This window comes from Dermacentor silvarum, chromosome 2 (assembly GCF_013339745.2).
Source record: "Dermacentor silvarum isolate Dsil-2018 chromosome 2, BIME_Dsil_1.4, whole genome shotgun sequence".
NCBI lineage: Eukaryota > Metazoa > Arthropoda > Arachnida > Ixodida > Ixodidae > Dermacentor > Dermacentor silvarum.
Window position 1 is genome coordinate 114325537 of NC_051155.1, and position 20094 is coordinate 114345630.

The 20094-nt window shown below is 45.2% G+C and overlaps 1 protein-coding gene across 1 annotated transcript in view; it reads right to left on the minus strand.

Moving 5' to 3' along the window:
- The window catches only part of LOC125943512 (uncharacterized), a 69406-nt gene that overhangs the window by 39964 nt on the left and 9348 nt on the right, over positions 1-20094 (minus strand). Inside the window, exons 2-6 of the mRNA XM_049662861.1 lie at positions 14920-15072; positions 13903-14014; positions 12224-12341; positions 8545-8648; positions 946-1047 (exon numbers count right to left, since the gene is read on the minus strand). Coding sequence (XP_049518818.1) covers positions 946-1047; positions 8545-8648; positions 12224-12341; positions 13903-14014; positions 14920-15072 — 589 coding nt within the window. The remainder of the gene's footprint in view (positions 1-945; positions 1048-8544; positions 8649-12223; positions 12342-13902; positions 14015-14919; positions 15073-20094) is intronic.

Below are 20094 nucleotides of genomic sequence, written 5' to 3' on the forward strand. Positions count from 1 at the left end.
TACAAATTGCATCTTACACATCTCAAGTGAGCAAAATCCTTGTGTTAGACACTGCTTTGATATATACCAGTATTTCGTGAATAGGCCTTCTGTAACACGCTCAAAAACGTTGATGCTATGCTAGTGAACTGTAAATTTAGAAATTGCACTTGTCTGTTCAAGATGCTCTCAGCTAGACTTTACAGAATTCTGCTTTTTTTTTCTTATCGCGGAATTGGGCTTTTATCAACATTGTGCTCCTATTTTCTTAAATTACGAATTTTGTGTAATTTTTGTGCCGCCATTATTGAAACTTTTGCTTTTGTAGGTGCGATAATTTAGCTTTTTCTCTGAAATGCAACAAATTTCATTATTCCAATCCATTTACCTGTTGACTAATAAAAGTATATACATGCTGCACGCCTATTTGAAAACGAAATTTGAGTTGGTCCAGAGCTAAAGCTTCCGTAGGTGGTGCTGCCGCACCGTTTCTTCAACGTCGGCATTTCTCAATAGTGTTGGCTGAGACGACACACGCTTCTGCTTTCCTCTCGATGTAACTTGTAAATAATTCACGCAAACATCGTAGTAAATTACAAGCACGAGGTCGTGGGATCAAATCCCGGCCGCGGCGGCCGTGTTTCGATGAAGCAGAAATACAATAACCCCCGTGTGCCGCGCATTGAGTGCACGGTAACTAGAGGGTCAAAATTAGGGCGGAGTCCTCCATTACGGCGTTTCTCGTAATGAGATCGTGGTATGGGTATGTAAAACTCCAGAATTTAGTTTATTCGTATTAAATTGGAGCAACCGCCAAACGCCTTCTTGAAGAAAACACTGAGCTTGTACAAGGCATGAGTTTAGGCATAAACATAATAGACCTCGCTTTCCTAATCGTTCAATTCTGCCGGTTGCGTGCACACTACTCAGAGTTGCCATTGAGAATACGCAACAAGCACCACTCACCAGCTTGCTTTCCTCGGTTCCAGCCAGCCGGCAGAGGTAGGTAACACCAGCTGAGGCAAGCCATGTGGGAGTTATCGGCTGGCGCATGAGTCTGTAGGTCCACTGTGATGATCGGAAAAACCCGGAGTTTAATGAGCAACTTTATCTGCAACCGCTGCATAGGGTAAGATGCACTGTTTTTTCTCAACATACAACAATACTTGCATTTTATGACAAGAAGGCAAGGTGCTCACAGTGGTTCCACAGGGACACTCGCAAAAAATTGCATGGATTATGAAGTCTCCATAATGGCTAGTGCAAGTATAGAAGATCGTCGCTTCAGAACACTACTGTTCGGTACTGCTCGCCCTTTCAAAAACGGCCTAAGACCGGGAAATACACTACAAAAAAAAGTTAAAAAAAAAACATCGCATACTCCTTCCAATCGAGAGAGACCCTACAATCGAACTCGTCGCTCCCAAACGTGCCTTTTCCGGCGAATAAGCTTTCAACAGCTCACCCGTCCCAAGTAGTACTGTCCTTAATATCGAACTGCAAGCCGTCTGCTGTATTCCCAAGAACAAGCAGGTAATGACAGCCAGGATGTGAAAGCTCACACAAGGATGAAAATTTCCTGGACATTTCAGCTGAAAGCTCTGTCATGCGGTCTCAACAGGGCTTACTTGATCCTTGCTTTTGTTGAAAACCCCATTCCGGGATTCACACATTGTACTTAGCACTGTCTCCTAGATCAGACCATATATTTGGCGCGAAATAGACCGAGCAGACGCTGCAATCCTTAGCGAAGGCAGATAAAGCCTTTCGGAAGGTAAATATTTGTGCGCTTAATTGAAGGCGGATGTTTGCTACAGTGGTAATTGAAGTACTGTTCTTTGAATTTCGTAATTTTGTGGAAGGTATACCAGCATATTTGAAGGATCAGTATGCGCGGCTATAAGGTGATTAGTAACATTGAACTGCCTATTCCGATAGGCTATATAAGCAGATTCTCCTGAAGGCCAGACAGAGCGCTGGAATATTGAATCACACGGGCACTGAATACGCACGCACACAATGTTAGGATACTGTTTTTTTTTTGTTAATTAAGCATAGTTTTGAAAACTGCACAATAAAGAAAATGAACTCTTAGGGGATTGTCTCTTGTCTCTAACTCACTTCCTTTAATCAATATAAATGGCTGTTTAGATGAAGTAATGCACCCATTTGAAAGGGTATTTTTTTTAATTGCACACGTTCCCACACTGTGTGTTTTGGGGAAATGGACACTAGGTCTTGCGTTTACATAGATATTTTTCTCTCTATCCTTACCCTAGTCTTTCCGGCATGCCTGTCGAAGTAACCCCGAAGTGTGTTACGAAACATTCATAAAAATGTGATGAAAGCATAAGCTGCGCAGTTTTGATTTTAACTGTGCCCCTACAGATTACCAGTGGGAAGTGTTACCTCTCAACCACTCCACTTACATGTTCACAGGGAATAATACAGCAATGTAACAGTGCATGGCAGTAGCGCCTCTACCTGCTCCGATAGGTAGAAGCCGCGCTTTTCAGTGCAGGAGTTTATAAATCAGCACCAAGGTGAAACAATTTAGGTGAAGCTAGCAATAAGACGTGAAAGGCAGGAAGAAGAGAAGAGGACAAAGTAGTTGGTGTTTCCCCTTCACGGCTGGGGCGCGCCACCTATACAATAAATGCTGTGTTCTTATCGGTAAAAGATTGCTGCGCATGCATCAGCAAATGTTTTTTCCAACTGATACAGCATGAGCCATCGCAAGACACACTGTGCCTAGTAATCGGCCAGTCCAGATGCTACACCAAAAAGAACATGTGCCAGAAGAACTATGACTGGCTGACGCGCTATGACTCGCTGACGATTGGTAGCTGATGTGTGCACATCACCAGGATGAAACAACTTAAACAATGCCAGTGGTAAAAAGAGAAAGGAAGGCTAGGGAGTAAAATAAAAAAGTTATGACTTTCCACTTCACCACCGTGGACGCCATGTAGATGAAGTAGCACGTAGACATATATAGCCTACGGGGGCCATATTAGGTGCTCGAACGGTGACTTCACGCAAACCGCTCTGAGACAGACACTTGTGCATTTTTACTGGTTCGAAATGTTCAACTGACTCAGGGTGTATACATCCAAGGTCTAACAAGGTGTGGAACATACACCCAAGGTGTGGAACATACGCCCAAGGTGTATGTGTCACATGGAACACCATTTTAGCAACCTAAAATAATCTAAATGGTATTCTAAGCGCGGTCTGCTAGCGAACGCGCACATTTTCTAAATTTTATAGTAAAGGTGCAAAAACGATGTTTCGACGTCCAATATACCCAGGAGAATGTAATTTACTTGAGAGTATGGGCTCTGCTGCCGAACAACGGCGACCGGCGGAAAATTATATTTGCGAAGCAGAAGGTTCCCTGCGTTTTGAAACAGGCGTCTTCGATTCCTGAAAACTTTTACAGCAAAGTAATGCAACAAAATGTGATAAAGACCACTTCTAACGTCGACAATGATTCTTTAAGAGAACAATTTCATATCATCTACAACGCAAGAAAAAGTCGAGAAGGATGTTGGGCATGTGAGAAGTGTTTTTTAGGGAAAGCTCGAAAGCCTAGACGGTTCCCATGAAAATTTTTAAAAACAAAAAGCAACCTAACTTTGTGGCCTATGCCAACTGACGAAACCTTCTATTGATCGTTTAAAAGCACGCTGGTAGACCTACAATGGAATTGTAAGACACAAAAAGGAAAATGAACTACAAGGAGAAGCATTACAAGCAAAGAAAGCCTTGTAGAGCTTTCATAATTATGTTTGGATTGCCAACGAGTCGTCCCAGACTCGAAAAAGAGAATGCTTGGTAGGAAGGTGCATTTATATGCACGGAGCAAGATTCGGTGGAGGAAGCCAATGAACCTTATTCTCCAGATTGTTAATGCGAAAACTTTCTCTTTGTTAATCTAAACGTGACTAGAAGAGAACAGAATACCATCAAAATTTCAAAACAAATGGGATCAAATTGTATAGTTTGAACGCCACAATTCAAAATGCGGTGCGTATACGTTCCTACATCCTGATGTTGCGCAAAAAAAAAAGCGTCACCAAAGTTGAATAAGTGCGCACATGCATAGTACCAGTGAGAAATTACACATTGGGTAGCAAATATACAACTATAGAAGTCGGCGTCCTTATGTAACCGCCCAGATTTGTAGGACACGGAAAACGTGTACTCTTGCAGGCGTAAAGACCAGCGGCCAAGACGGCCTGTCGGGTCTCTGAGTGAGGATAGCCAACATAAGGCATGATGATCTGTCACGACGGTGAAATGTCGACCGAACACGTAAGGCGGAACATAGCGATGGACCAAACAAGGGCCAAGCATTCACGTTCTGTTATCGAGTAGTTTCACTCTGGTGCAGAAAGAAGACGGCTAGCATACGCGATCACGCGATTGGTGTCCCGCTGTCGTTGGGACAAGATAGCGCCAATGCCATGGCCGCTTGCATCAGTGCGAACTTCGGTGTAGGCATGCGGATCAAAATGACCCAACACGGGTGGATAGGTAAGGCGACTGATAAGCGTTGAAAATGCTTCAGCCTGGTCGGGTCCGCCACGAAAAGTGGTGTCCTTTTTCAGAAGGTCTGTGAAAGGACGAGCGATTTCGGCAACGTTCTGGATAAATCGCCGAAAATAGGAACACAGCCCTAGAAAACTGCGGACATCGGTAGGAGAACGCGGAAGGGGAAACTCCCCAACGGCACGAACTTTGTCAGGATCAGGCTGGACGCCAGACACGTCAACCAAGTGACCAAGTACTCGTATTTGGCGGCGGCCGAAATGGCATTTTGCAAAATTGAGTTGTAGGCCGGCACGTCGAAAAACATCAAGAATAGCTGAGAGTCGGTGAAGGTGGCTCTCAAACGTCGGTGAAAAAACTATGACGTCCTCAAGGTAGCAGAGTCATGTGGTCCATTTGAAACCGCGCAGAAGAGAGTCAATCATGCGCTCGAAGGTAGCAGGGGCATTACACAGTCCGAAAGGCATCACTTTAGATTGGTAGAGACCATCTGGGGTGACGAAGGCGGTCTTTTCGCGATCTAGTTCATCCACTACGATTTGCCAGTAGCCGGAGCGCAAATCAATCGATGAAAAATAACTGGCACCGTGTAAGCAGTCCAGCGCGTCATTAATACGCAGAAGCGGATACACGTCCTTTTTCGTAATCTTATTCAGGTGACGGTAATCGATACAAAATCTCCAGGTATTGTCCGTCTTTTTAACCAAAACGACAGGTGACGCCCATGGACTGCAGGAAGGCTCGATAATATCTTTGGAGAGCATTTTGTCCACCTCCGTTTGGATTACCTGGCGTTCAGCCGCTGACAAACGGTAGGGCCTCCGATGTATAGGAGGAGCGTCACCAGTGAGGATGGGATGGGATGGGTGACGACACGGGTGCGACCTAGCGGGCGATTTCCAAAATCAAAGATGTCTTCATAGGACATCAGATTACGACGAAGGGCGTCGGCGTAAGCAGGCCGTAGGTCAGTAGCTATCATGGGCGTAAACTTGTCGTTGCTTGAAGTAAGACGGTCGGAAGCTGCAGCAGTGTCGAATCGTGGTTCGGGCGTAAGAGCACCTACTCCACACTCTTCCAAAGGGGACAGCAAAGCGAGAGATACACCCTCAGGAAGCACTTGCAGACACTAACCAAAGTTCAGAAGGGGAAGCCACGCTCGATTGTTAACAAGAGTAACAATTGAGCTTGGTAGTGCTATTTGGCGTGCCAGGAGAACGTCGCAAAGTGGGGATACCACGTAAGGACCATCACGAAGTGGAGGAGAAGGCGACATGAGGACGTAGGTCGCAGCATCAGGTTGCAGGCGAACAAATTCAGCAGAACGAAGTCGGGACTTGTGGTCTTCGGTCGGGTCGGCAAAGTATTGGGTCAGTTCAAGGCGAAGGGTACCGGTTGCAGAGTCAATAAGTGCTGAATGAGCAGTCAGGAAGTCGATTCCAAGAATCACTTCGTGGGGACACTCGGCAGTACAGTGAACAGGACTAACACTGGACGACCGGCAATGGTAACACGGGCGGCGCACATTCCCATCACGCGTGTTGTACTGCCATTAGCCACTCGGACGGCAGGCGGCTCGGCAGGTGTCAGGACTTTACGGAGACGGCTACGAAGATCTGATCGCATAACCGACACCTGAGTGCCAGTATCGATGAGGGCTTGAAGGGGTACATCATCAACAAAAATTTCAACAAGGTTCGGTCGAGCAGCAGGGGTCAGCAGAGGTTTTGCAGTCCGAGTCGTCAACGCAGCCTCACCTCCGGGAGCTGCATTGCTTAGTTTCCCGAGAAGCGGCCCGCGTAGTACAGGGACGAGGGACGGCGAGGTGTAGGTGAGCGGGATTGACGGCGTTGCGGCGAGGGCGAGCGGCTAGTGGTGTTTCCCCGAGAGGGAAGGCCGGCATGGTATTGTTCAGAAAGGAGCGACAGAGAAAGGGTCTCGGTCGAAGCGGCGATCAGCGTATGGTCGAGGCGAGGAGTACCAGCGGCTACTACGGCAGTGGCGGGAGATGTGACCGCGCCGGGAGCAAGCAAAGCAAATTGGCCTGTCATCCGGTGTTCGCCACTCAGAGGGGTTCCGATATCGATACGGGAACGATTGGCGAGGTGCAGCAGAGGCAATGACAGGAGCGGTAGGGGTGGGACATGGGCGGACGGCAGACTGGATATCCATGTTTGCAATTTGTTGGCGGACAACAGCTTGAATGAGCGAGATGGTCATGTTGTCGTGCGTATGGGGACAGTAAAAACTTGGAGCCATAGCCTCAAGTTCGCGGCGGATGACCTGTGTCAAGCTTGGCGTGGCAGGCGGATGTGATGCCGGAGGGTCGTTGCAGGAGGAAGTGGCAGCCGTATTGGGAAGTCGGTCGAAGCGTTGTACGATGCGTTTGCTCTTCGCTTGCTCAAAATTCCGGCATTCCTTTATGATGGATTCAACCGTTGAGCAGTTCCTGCAAAGCAGGAGGTTGAACGCACAGTCCGTGATGCCCTTCAAGATGTGTCCAACCCTATCGGCCTCCAGCATGTCCGCGTCCGCTTTACGGCAGAGAGCCAGAACGTCTTGAATGTACGCCACGTACGATTCGGTTGGTGTCTGGACACGAGACGCTAGCTCTTGCTTGGCCTCCATTTGACGTCCCACAGGTCTTTCGAAAAGATCGCGTAGGTTTTCCTTGCAGGAGTACCAGCTTGTAATTTCGGTTTCATGCGTCTCGAACCATACTTTCGCGGTTTCTCCCAAGTAAAAGATCACGTTGGCCAGCAAATGTGTGGCATTCCACTTGTTGTGCTTACCGACGCGCTCATACGACGTCAGCCAGTCTTCGACGTCGACCTTGCCAGTGCCAGTGAAGATTCCCTGGTGACGTAGCTGGGTTAGTACCACTTCCGCCGGTGTCTGAGCGGAGGAGTCAGCGTCAGCGTAGGAGGCAGCGTCAGTAGCCATAACAGCGGAAGCGATGTGACGCCCGCTGCGAAGATCCAGGGCCGGCTTGTGGACAGATTACCCCGCACCTCCACCAAAATGTTACGGGGAGAAAATATATGTATTTACAATATATACCGTTAGAGGGTTGTAGCTCTGTGGCCAGGGTGACACCATCTACCGAGCTCCGAGACACTTCAGCCTCTTCTTCCCCAACCAACGTCATTTTGTCCACAGCGGTACAAACTCGTACGTGACAATATAAGCAAACACAGAGAAAAAGGGCACTAAAAGTAGTGTATATCATTAAAGAAAACACTCAGGAGTCGCAAAGAATACATGTACTTCGCACCGTTTCTTTAGTATGCGCATGCGAAAGACATTATTCTCAGTAATTTATATAAATTCAAGAAACCAGAAAGAAATACTGCCCCAATTAATCAGAAAAATTGAATGAATGATGACGAAGTTATGTCACCAGGAAGCTTGCTGCAGACACTAGCTGCAGTATCTGCAAAATATAAGCTCTATAATTTGTACACGCTCAAAACACAGCTAATAACGGAGATGAGGATGTGTTGATAGTGTAGCAAGTGTAGCTGTAATGCCGCAGAAGAACCGTTTGTAATGCTTCTGTGAAATTTGAATGATAGAACTGCGATATTAAACATGAATACATAAAATTGCCTGACGAGTCGTCGAGTAGCTTGTTTCATCTTGGACTGCAAGTACGTACGGCGCCTTTGAAGTGTACTGCATGAACGTTTACGCAATGCACGAATGTACTTATTAATACATGCATGATACAAATATCCTATACGAAGCATAGTATTCCTTTATTTAAGCCGGTGGCAGCAAAGTGGGCTTTATGATCATGAGTCGACTGTGATGTAGGAACGCATCCGCAGTACATTTTGAAATGTGCGTCCCAACTGTATAATTATTATGCACTGTAACCCATTTACCTTGGAGGGATTTGGAGCCTACTGTTTATCTTTATGTGCTGTGCTACCGGAGCTCCTCTCAAGTTCTTAATCAAATAAGTACCAAGTCCCCTATCATGACACCTGGTATGCGTACTCTGCTCACCTGGTTCGCAATTGTTCTGCATATTTTATCGGCCGAAGTTCTTTCGTCCAGTACAATAAATCCAAGGCTCTCCTGTTCCTCTGATGCCTGAGCGAACACCATGTCTGAAAGAATTGTTTGGAAAATTAAGCTAGCAAGCAAGAATAGAACATGAGATTATAGATCAGACAACAAGGTCCGGATGCTACCCTCCACGCCTGAACAGACCACTTTTCTATCTTTGGGATCCGGCGTTAAACAATCTCGCATGCAACGGTCCTGGGTACACCCCACAAATGTGCGTAGCGTTTTTATTTCGCTAACCCCCCCCCCCCCCCATGTAATGAATAAATAAAAAAAAAACTCTCTATCCCGAATTCTGTGTCGAGCCTACCTTGCGAATTAATTTTTTTATCTCGTCTTTCAACATAACCTTCAGGCGCCACACAGTACATATAATTTTTCGTGTACATATCTCTTTCATGATTGATTGTACTAGACATTATAAGTAAATGTATTTTGTGCATCGTTTGGTTTCTTGTGTGTACTACGCAAGATTGACACAGACAAGTTACGTTACATTTTTCTATACAGCACTAACTAAACCTTATTTTCACATCGCAGTTATTTTTACACCAGCTTAATCCTGTCAGCACACAGTTTTGTGGGCAAAAAAAGCAAAAATTGCGCGTAGATATCGTCAAATAATTGCAACGAACGCGAAGAGCACGCGCAACGCAAGGGAAACTAACCGCCGTGTGCGAGTGGCTGGCTACGGTAAAGGAGGCGTGACGTGTAAACCAAAATACAACAGCGAAAAAGAAAAACTTCCACACACAGGGGGTCGCAAACCTTATATACCAAGCGTCGAAGCGCAAAAAAAAATAGTGCGTATTTTAAACATACACACGGCATATTAAATGTGATTGAATTAGGCAACTTGGGGCATGTTCCCGGCGGCATACATTTACGTCTTCGACCTTCGACGAGTTAACGGCTATTGGTTATAAAGATATGCAGATGGGACACCGATAAAAAAATCCTCATCAAGGCAAAGCACTTGGAAGCGCGCCGCGAGTAACACTTTATGAACGCAAGCGTAGCTGAGTCTCAGCTCGTGTGACACAATATGGCGGCGCCAGCGGGGTTGTCCCCACCCTGGACGGCGGCGCTGGGCATCGAGGCACCCTACGCCCTTGTTCACCGCAGCGCCCCTAGCTACGCACGAGAGAGAAAGAGAGCGCGCATCGGGAACGAGAGAGAGAGCGCGCATCGGGAACGAATACCCTTGTGCACCGCAGCGCCACTAGCTACCGACGAGAGAGAAAGAGAGCGCGCGTTGAGAACGAACGCCCTTGTAACGCTCTTGTACACCCCATCGCCCCTAGTGGTCTCCATGCAAACCAGAGCTACGGACAACGAGGGACAAGGCTCGTCCATAAGGTGCTTCGCCCCTAAAAATGTTTTTTTTATTTATGTAGAGGCCGTGGTAGTTTAATCACCTGTATAAACTTGGACATGCAGCAGCACCAGCAACGAGCAGAACTCTTGTCGACACCGTCGGCGTTTTGCCCGCGTTCGCTCCGAACGCGCGCGGGCGTTTGTGACTGCTGCCGGTGCCTGTGGGGGCGGCTCAGAGGTGTTCGACGAGATCACAATAGGACACTCGTCAAGCAGCGTCGGACGCCTTTAACACCTTCTTGCCTCGCAACGTTTTAATGCGATAGCAATTATATGGACACTCCAAAGCAGATTTCTGCCGTCGGCGTCGCCGTGAGGTTCCGTATGACGTCAACGGCGACGAAATCGTCGATGATAATGATAAGTGGTTCTTGAGGGAAAGGGAAAGGTTGGCGCTATCTTCTGCAGCCCTTGAGGGAGCACGGCTCAGCGCCAACGGGGAGGGGTAAGTGGGAGCGAAAGAAGGGATAACCGTCGCCGCGCGCCGAACGCTGTATGTGCCCATCGCCGCGCTCCGAACGCCGTATGTGCGAGTGAAAGGGCGCGAGGGACGCGCGCTTTCACGGGGAGCGAACGCACGTCGGAGAGGAAACGCGCGTTCTGCGCCGTGCTCCCTGAAGACGCAGAATTAAGCATCTATTTCCTCCTTTCCATATATAGAGAGCAAACGCAACTTTTTCCGTCACGCGAAATTGGCGCTGAGCCGTGCTCCCTCAAGAGCTGCAGAAGATAGCGCCAACCTTTCCCTTTCCCTCAAGAACCACTTATCATCAGGCTTTAAGCGACGGGAGGGAGGGAGGGGAGGCGACGTTTATCTGTGGCACCAAACACGTATTTATATAAAAACGCCGCGCGCGTTAGGTGCGAACGCGGGCAAAACGCCGGCGGCGTCGACAACAGTTCTGCGCGTTGCTGGTGCTGCTGCATGTCCAAATTTATGCAGCTGATAAAACTAGTATCCTTACTTCGTATAGCTCTCTACTAATTTGCTATCGCAGTCGGTTCTTCGCCTTTCGGGTGAAACTGCGACAACTTTTTTTTTTATAAGAATACACATTTGGTGCCGCAGCTAAACGTCGCCTCCCCCCCTCCCTCTCCCCCCCACGGCCCTTTCGCGTGACGGAAGAAGTCGTGGATTCTCTATATACGGTGATTGTAAAGGAGGAAAGAGACGCTTAATTCTGCAGCACTTCAGGGAGCACGGCGCAGAATGCGCGTTTTGCTCTTCGTCGTGTGCTCGCTCCCTGTGAAAGCGCGCATCCCTCGAGCGCTTTCATTCGCACATACAGCATACGGCACGCGGCGACGCATTCATCGCCGTTTGACGTCATACGGAACCTCACGGCGACGGCAGAAATCTGATTTGAATGTACATATAATTGCTGTCGCAATAAAATTCAGATGGATATTGGTAAAGCCCGAATCAATGAATGTTCGACAACATACATGGCACAAGTACACTGAACACGCTAAAAGAAAACGTATGCGATTATTTCAGGACTCGGTTATCGTTTCATTTGAACAAGACAAGCGCGCAGGATAATAAAGGCTTGAAATAAGCAATAGTAGTTGAACAAGGTTTCTTTTTTTCTCTTTTACAGTGATCACTTCAGTTACTGGAGATTTATGCAACTATAAGGGCAAAACTTACCCTCCGTGGTAGCTTCATGATTATGGCGTTGTGCTACTAAGCCTCTGGTCGTAAGGTTGATCCTTGCAGAGGCGATGGTATTTTGATAGGGACAACAAGCAAGACACAGCCTGGTATTTCTGTTTAGGTGAACGTTAATGTAAAAATTCTTCCGGAGCACTCCAGTCTGGCATGCCTTATATCATATAGTTATTTTGGCAAGTGAAACGCCTTAATTTTTTAGATTAGCAAGTCACTTTGAATGTAATAAGCCTTTTAGATCGTATTCAGCGAAGTGTCCCTCATATTATGGCTGTGTCTCACTTCTTAGTTGCCGTTTTTTCCCTGTTATATCCTAGTTGTTTTATCATAACGATGGTAACGCCGATACTAGAGACGGAGCCTCTTTCCCGAGCCCACCCCAATGCATCATCAGTATATCTTTATGGGGCAATTAGACAGTGCAGTGAACAATGTGCAATGTATACTGCACGTTTCCGAGTACTTTACACTTTAGACGCAAACATCATTCCGTAACAACAGCCGTGCAAAATTTAACCAAACGTAATCTCAACTTCGGGTTGATGGTGCATAGATATTCGATCATACCAATTTTTGGGACGTGTTCTGTGTCTGCAGCCTGGAAATATTTGTGGAGAAACTCGAAGGCCGTCTTGGCCGATGCCTTGAGGTCCTCTTTCTCAGTCTCCATGTACGTGGTTACCTTCTGGAAGGCGATGAATAAATACGCACGGTCTATTAAAGAAGCATAGCAATAGTGCGATGCCCAAGTTTTGAAGTTCGCTAAATGTACACGTTACTACCAGTAACCTAATAAGTAGTGAAAAGCTCAATGCACATACACGTCCTAATAGAGCAGTTCGTTGTTGAACCGGTGCGCGTCGCTACGTTTGTTCCATTCTACCACCTTCCGAGGCGAGCTTCGAGTTAGCAAAGCGATCTGGAGAGCTACAAAGCCGAATTATTGTTCACACACAGTAAGCAATACCAAACACAAGCTGGAGGGGCTACACAGTACTATATCGACAGTAAATGTTCACTAGAAGAACAGGATTGCTGAGTGTATACAGTACCATAAGAAGGACATGACATGAGAATCGCCAACGAGTACAGCATCACGAAAAGAACGCAGATGGGAAGATAGAGTAGAGTAAATGAAAGGCATTTAGGCGGCTAGGAGTGACAGCGGGTGCTTTTGAGTATGGTATGGATGGAGCACACAGAAGTAGGCATATCAGACGCTAAAGAATAAATTTCAGACAAAGATGATCAGTATGTGTTAAATAGCATGAAATTCCTTACAGTACAAACCAGGGCGAAGAAGGCGTGAATAAAAACTAAGAAATGTAGGGCTGAATGCTCGTGTACGGCGCTTTCAGAAGCGGCTGTACATGTAAAGATATATAAACACGAAACATGCATCAAACCAATACAGAATGCATCACAGAAACCAAATACCCATGCAGTGGTTCAACTCAAACATACGTTGTTCAGAAATCTGGGCTGAAAAAGGTAACTTTAGTATTCTCTAAGATAACTCGTGAGGCATTTAGCTTGCAACTAACGCACACAGTACGACATTGCCCGTATATTAACCATTAGGTCGCAGGCGACTAATCAGGACAAATAATGGGCGTTTGGTGAATGTAAAATTTCTTGGCGAAGGAAAAGGACATCGCGAAATAAATAACTATTGTGAAGAATATCGCGAATATACACAAGGTTCGTAAAATGAAGGGTTTCCAACAATTTCTTGTGGATAGAAGAAGCATGCCTCAGAGGAAGTTAATTACAACAGCAGTCTAAACTAAATGACCACGCTGTTCGTCTGAACTATATCAAGTTTCATTTAAATATATCAAGAAACGTTATCGTCGGCGCGCCAGTATTCTAGTATGATAACGACACTTGCAGAATGAGCTAAGCTAAAGCTATAAAACGGACCAGCAGAGCCAATGAGATACGCTATTCCGCTTAGACTTGTTAACATGCTGCACTGTTAGAGTGTGAGTATTTTGCGCACTGGCGAAAATTCACAACTTTTATGATTGCGCTCTTTCACTATAAAGGAACCGAGACGCCAAGCTACTTCTCGTGGATTGTCATTCGCAGGTAAGAACAAATACACATATCCTCGACGAAGAGATTCACCCACCTAGATATCACGCCCTCGCTCCTTTTTTTTCGCTGTGACTTTAGGTGGCCAAGCTCAGGAATAACGCGTCGCACCATTTTTATAATCTGCTCAAATATAACCTTATACGTACGTTTGGAATGACTGCGGCCAACTTCAGGCTGGTCGGGAAAACGGCCCAGGCAAGCATATCAGTAGGCATGGCCGGCGTAGCCTTGAACTTGTGCGAGTTCATGTTTCCGGTACTACAGAAAAAAAAGGACATTGTGTACACTTTCGTCTCTAGTATTTGGCACTGAGAGTAATGGCTTGGTTTCAGAAGCCTCCCTATCCGCGACCATTTTCTGAAAGTGCATTCACTCGGCTCGACAAGAAGAAGAGATAAGTGTAATCCCATCAGTGGGTCGGAAGTCTGTTAATAGCGAGAATGTTTCAAAATACCTTAATACAATGTTTTTAATATTCTGTGGCATATGGCTCAATCATTGCGCTGGACTGCTTCAAGAGGCAGACATTACTTGGGCAAGAACTCAGACTTCATAATTAAATAATTGAAGAAAAGTTTCAACTGTGACCTTTTGTTACTTAGAGCGCACACTGCACTTTACAAGTTGAAACAGATAGATCCTCATCGAACAATATTAAAAATACGAAATTTAAGGTAAACGCCGTCTCACTCGCATAGAATTAGCTCTTCCACTTACTTTTGTTTAAATAACGTACCATGCTGAGGTATCGGACGACAAAAAAAAAACCGTAATTAATTTGGTTGCACCACCTCGGAAACATATCTGGAGTCTTGTACTATCCTGAAAATTCGTTCCAAAGACAAGTTCTTCGTGAATTAACCGACATTTTGTAAGGACTCCCCCCCCCCCCCCCCCAAAAAAAAAGAAAGTAAATAAACATTATTAGCTACTTAGCTATACGCATTCAGTTTCTTTGTACAAGTAATATCGGGTTCTTCAAGCAATTAAATTCACTTGAAGGGTAGGGTTAGCAGTAACGCTGGTACAAAGGAGCCGCCGGAACTATCATGTTTTTCAGGCTGCAGCATAGGGTAAGGACAGCTGAACGCCCGCTGCAGCGGCATTGAAATGGTCCCCGGCGGCAGATCCGCAGTTGTGCGAGTTGATTGCCGTGGACTCACACTGTTGGCTGTCCGTCCATTGGCGCATTGGAGACAGCGACGAGATCCTTGGGTGTTTGGAGGGTGAGCGCAATGGGAATGTTCCAGCCGGCCTTCTCGAAGCATGGGAAGGCGGCGTGCGCCTTTTCCGGGTAAAGATCCATCCTGGCGAACCTGGGTCGTTGTCAACTCGGACGTTTGCCTTCACGGTAAAGCTTTACCAGTGTTTTCGCAATGTATACACGTTCAGTGCAGAAGAAAACAGAATGTGGTCACCGGCCAAATCGCAGTTTGACCGCTGATAGTTTAAGCCGTACAGGATGCATCGGTGCTTCAGTCGTGGCTGAAATACGTTTATGCTTGTGCGAAGCTTTAGTTCGAGACAAATTTTGCAGTCTGATTACATTTAAACTTGGATTTAACAAAGGTGACCATACGCGCGAATTATTTTTTTTAGATCGAGAGATTCGGTAAGTCAAAAGGACTTTAAATACTAATGCGAATAACAATCCTGATTTCAATAGCAAAAATGCATAAATGTTGCAGCCCATTTATCGAAGATGGCGAGTCGATTAAGCGTGTTTGGAGCTCTTTCATAGAAGGAGCAGACCTTAAGTCAATAGTACCCTTCAGGGGAATCGAAATTGCAAATCTACATTTTTTATTATATGAGCCATATTTCTCCCCAAAGCTACGTGACACGGGACGAGACGTTGAGCTCAAATTGCTCCTTAAATATTTTTAACACATTACATCTCTACAAACACACAGAGTGACCATTTCTAAGTTTTATGGAATTTTTTAAAAATAATATGTTACAGATAACAAATTCTAGTTCATGCGCTGGGCTACTCAGAGAGGTGGACATTATTTGCATGAGAAATCGAAACGCATATTCAACTAAGGAACAAAAATTACCCTAATAACTTCCGAAATAATTACTTTACGGCACATATTACAATTTACGAATTGTAGCCGGTACATTTGCAAGGCGTATCATCCACTTGGAGCGAATTTACAGAATGACACCAGTTTGCAGATATGCGCCATCAGAATCGTAGTAAAAGTGCACTGTTACGTTTTTCTTTTTAAGCAAAACGCTCTTTGATGCACTGAAGCACAAATCTAACTTGAACGCCAATGTGTTTCGTCCCACAATTTGAGAAACCATATCTGTAAAGTGGTTTTATCCTGGATATTCATTTCAATTGGATAAGTCTTCCATACTCACCGGCTACAATTGGTAAATTGCAATATGTGCCGTAAAGTAAGTAGTTATTCAGTAAATTTTCGTTAATTAGCCTTATATATGTTTCAATTTGTCGTGATAATAACGTCCGCCTCTTTGAATAACCCAGCTCAATGACAAGAATTATGCTCACTGCCACAGGCTAGTTTTAAACATTCCCATAAGTTAGCACGCAGTAGCTTGGGAATTGTCACTTTGTGAAATGGCAAATTAAGCAAAATTTCGCTTTGTTAAATTCAGACAGTACATGCGAAATGCGGAAATGAAACAGCGAAAAGAATGTATTCATGAAATAGAAAGAGTACGCTAGCTCCAAACGATGCCAGAGACCGAATGTTTATTTTCAGGAATTACGGTAGTCGCAGTAAATTACGTATGTGCGGTGGTCGCCTTTCTATCGGTGCGAAATGCAAAAGAAAGCTTGTGTGGCAGATGGGTGCACGTTAAATAATCCCTGGGTGGTCCGGAGTCTTCCCCTCCGGCGTGCCTCATGACCAGATCGTGGTATCGGCGCGTAAAAACCAGAATTAAATTTTCTTTATATTATCTATGAAAGTTATCGGGGGTGTTGCGTCACAATCCGTGTTTCTACCGCTTATTCTCGTCCAGTTTGTTTTAGGAATGACAGAATTTAACCCATAATCTTTCGAGGACAATACGGAGTTTTCAATTTTCGCACCCGAGATGTCTATACACAAACTTCAGTGTTTAAGAAACAATGCAAAAAGGTATACAAAAGAGAGCAAAAGGGAAAAGAAGGAACACAAGCAGGGTGAGGCGTTTTGGGCTCGCAATGGCCCCTTTGGGTACAACAATTCTGTTTGGGTGCGCAAAATCTAAAACTCCCTCACAAATCCCGCCCAAACCTAATTTGTGGAAATTGTAGGCAGGCTATTATGGATGACGTGCATGCGAAGTTAAGGAATATGTGGGTGAAGTAGATCTTTGGCTAAAATTGTTTAACGAAGTACTCTAAAGCGTTCCGGCTACATCTGAAACACGTGGGTAGCATGCAGGCCACGTATTAAACCAACGTATAGTGTAATTACAAGTATCTGATATCGCTCATAGAATTACTGAGAAGAATGCACTGTAAAATGGGTTGTGATACTTAATGGTCGCACAAGTCTGCTGAACTTTTCCATAACAATTTAACGTGCTGGTCGCTATCGCAATATGATGCTCGCAAGGATACCTTAGCCAGATATCATATACACGAACCATCACAGGAACAAGAAGGAATCTGATCACGAGGATTTTTACATGGTAGTCCAATGGGGAATTGTGCTGTATCCAATTTTTAGTTAAGGTGCAGTCTTGTAAATAAACTTTGCAATTCGCAAAAGCACGTGATCCTGTCCTGAAAGCGCAACGGTTATTTGGGCTGGCGGCGTTTGTACTTAGGCTAGTACGCTTAGCATGGAACCCGCAATATCGCTAGAAAGGCAGCCTCCCTTTTCCTCAATTACCGACATCGGTTTTGGGGTGTCATCATTGAAGAAGGCCTGGGCATGCATGCAGCCTATGGTGAAATCTCAGCGCTGATGTGTATTTCCTGGGTCGCTTTAATTCAGAAATTCTTATAATCTAAGAAACACAGCTCTTTCTCATGTAGCGCTTTAGAAGGTTGGCTGACACAACATATATTCCCATTTTTCTTTTTATTGCAAACCTCGCTGTTTTCCCTGGTCCACGTGTAGTAATAAAACTCATGTCCGCCCAAAGTCTGCTGAGCATCCGCGGTTTTGGTTATGGGGTGCCGCCAATTGAGATGCGCCAAAGCTATGTGCCGCCCCTCGAGTGTAGCCACGTGTACGTCGGACGAACTCGCCGATGTTTGAATGTGGGCCTGAAAGAGCACCTTAACGCAACGAAAGGGCCTGTGTGTTTCTCTCATTTGGCGGCACATTGGCGAGACTGCAGAGGCACCGCAGATATTGGGTGGATATCGGTTTTGTTCCTACATGTGGACCACAACACGCGTAAAAACAGCGAAGCGTACAAAATTAAGAAAAGTGTTGGAGGACGCTTAAGCTTCGCCTTTTAAGATTCGAACGCGAAAGTATTCAAATATCCCTAGCTGCTTATCAGGCTTCCAAGCAACTGCAGCTTTTTTTCTTTAACTTCGCCTCCGCGCGCGACTGCCGAGGAGGCGAGCGCCATCTGGATGGTGTTTTTGCGAGAAAGAAACCGCGGCGTGCCGCTGTATGAATTGTAGAAATGCTGGAAAAGGAGTTTGTGTTTGAGTTTCGGCGTAAGAGAATTATGTTCTCTGCATATTCAAATTGCATTCGCACGCTGTCAAGTCTGTAGGTTGTGGTTATGTATTTTACGATTTTTCTGACGAATTTTCCTTTGAAACATTCAATTGTGTTCACTTAACTCCTTGCGCCACGCCGACGGCCTGCGTGGTCGGGGTGGTTCGGGACGATTATTTCCACCAACGACTGCCGGCCCGCCCACGCCGGATTTTCTTCAACACGGGGCCCTTAAGGCTCTCGCGTTAAAATGGGAATATGTGTCAGCCAACCCATTATAGTGCTACATGAGAAAGGGCTGTCTTTCTTACATTTTGGGGCGGGATCATCACCACATTTTCGTATCTTGGTTCAGTGTGTGATAGAGCCCTGTTTTGATGTTCATGCTTCTTCTGGTTATGTTATCGTTGTAATAATTTCTTCTCCGCATGCATACGTAAGTCCTACTATGTATTTTCTTCTTCTGAAATACACCTTCAGTTGTCAATAAGCGCTCATGGTGTGCTCTTACTTTGTCTTTGTCTTTTCTAACACTACATTTACAAATTTAGCTATTTTGCATGGACAGTTTGGGATCCACTATCCTGGCAATCTTATTACATCTAGTTGAACTAATTCAGTACAACTTCGTTCATTTCATTTTATCTAACTAATATAGGAATCTAAGCATAAGTGCCGTGAAAACTATGCTGTCATCGCAATTACTAAGTCAGCGCAGCAAGGTGTCCACATTACCACTATTCCATAGGTTATCATTACCAGATACTGCGAAACGATCTCATTCATCTGCCCATAGACGCTTCAGCCCGGGATTACTGTTTGTAACACGCAAAACTCAATGTATTTTCTACCTCGAACATCAAAACAATGGAACCACCTTCTTGCTGACATTTTTCAATAAACGATAACCATACCCAAGCACTAGCTAGCTTTGTATAAATAGTTATTGTTTGTACTACGCACAGCATATTTCTCATTACTTCGCTTATTTTTTTTGTCATTGGCTCTAAACTCACAATTTTTGTTATTAGTAATTTTCTAGCATTGTATTAGCAGCTAAGCTTTTTGTGTATACTTTAACCTACAGCCCACTTCATTGTTTCTTGTTGATTGTATAACCACTCCCCGTGTGAAATGCCTCTGGCCCTAAGGTATACTAAATAAATAAATATGTAAGACTTGTATTATTGCATGAATTCCCGCTATAGCGATGACTGTCACTTCGGGTAATCTAGTACAAGAAGAAACATTGCGGTCTCTGCCACAGGGATATTTTTAAATATATTTGTGTTTTGATTGCATCATTTCCACTGCTTCTCCCACTTCGACTTTAGCTTTTTTTTTTAAATCACGTCTTGCTTACAAAAACAAGCCACGATCTTTCATAATCGGCGCGCATTCACGTCCGTCTGCGTTATCGCTTAGCCAAAATTTTGCACACGGAGCCATTTAAGCCACCAATGTAACCACCTATCCCACCACACCACATTTCAACCTCTTATACGTGCTATTTAGGGAGCTTTTTTTGTTATTTTACACCAGACCAATAAATTGGCTATCGCTACACAATCAGGGCGTGAAAACTAGCAACCGTTCGCACACTCAATGTTTGCACCATAAACTATACTGCTACGTGAGCGAAAATGGGGATCAGGAAGCAGCAATAAATACAGAAAGAAGGAATCTAGC